Here is a 988-nt window from a genome sequence, read left to right on the forward strand (position 1 = left end):
GATTCATTTCGCTTTCAGCAAGACATCTCAAGTATCAAATGCATACCCATAGTATATGAACATCATTTATTGAATAAGGGAGGGAGGAAAATACAAATTAAGGGGCTGGCATGAAGGGTTACTGAAAGTGTCGTTTCACAGATTGAACTCATTTAGATTTCGAATCCTTGATCATCGAACTGGACGCCGCTCTTTCTCTGCTGCTCGGCGATGGCAAGGAGTTCGTACACGAACTCAGGGACTGGGGGCGGCTGGGGGATGGCGTCGGATTCGGGCTTGAAACCTTCCTCGTCGGCGGTGAACCTGACTTCTACGACGTTGCCGTCGGGGTCAGTGAATCTAGAATACAGAGAAACAAGATTATCATTAACAACAGGTAGAATTTCTTATCGTCCAACGGCAAAGCCCTAAGTAAAGTAAATCAGGCGATACACCCCTTTTACGCTATTCAGCAAGCCGTACCTGTAAGATCCCACCATGTTGCTCTGGCCCGCAGATCCTGGGGTACCGATGGTTTCCTTGAAGATGCCATTGCTTGTCTCGTAGGCGTACTTGAAGTTGCCATCACCCTGGTCCTCGCGCTCGTCACGCAGCACTTCGGCGTCGCCATCGGGGCGAGCGAAGGCAACGGCGATCAAGCAGACAAAAAGTACCTAGGGGAGTAGGGAACCTCTGTCTTATAGGATACGATATTGACGATTCACAATATCAACTAAGTACTGAGAGCATGATGGTTCACAAGATTCACTAGCCAAGACGTTTTCACAATATACGTGTGGTCTAGCAGCGCCAGTACTGCGTCTGTACTTACTACCTTCATGATGACTGAGAAAATGATGCTACGGCAAGTGGTGCACTTGATTATATATCCCTGAGCAGACCATGACTGAGAGACCAGCTCCCACGTGCATTCCTGACAAGTTCTCCGGATAGAAGGAATGGACTAGTCTGTCCTTGAGGTCCAGAACAACTTTAGGATGAAGACGCT

The 988-nt window shown here is 48.2% G+C and overlaps 1 protein-coding gene across 1 annotated transcript; it reads right to left on the reverse strand.

Moving 5' to 3' along the window:
* Positions 1 to 52: 52 nt before the first annotated feature.
* On the reverse strand, positions 53 to 945 carry LOC119593765 (cuticle protein AMP1B-like). The gene is made up of 3 exons (XM_037942781.1): positions 812 to 945; positions 463 to 653; positions 53 to 339 (listed from the first exon to the last, which is right to left on the reverse strand). Exons 1-3 carry the CDS (start codon positions 818 to 820, stop codon positions 153 to 155), a joined length of 387 nt encoding a protein of 128 aa, XP_037798709.1. The 5' UTR covers positions 821 to 945; the 3' UTR covers positions 53 to 152.
* Positions 946 to 988: the final 43 nt, after the last annotated feature.

The sequence above is a fragment of the Penaeus monodon genome, chromosome 32 (genome assembly GCF_015228065.2).
Source record: "Penaeus monodon isolate SGIC_2016 chromosome 32, NSTDA_Pmon_1, whole genome shotgun sequence".
Lineage (NCBI taxonomy): Eukaryota > Metazoa > Arthropoda > Malacostraca > Decapoda > Penaeidae > Penaeus > Penaeus monodon.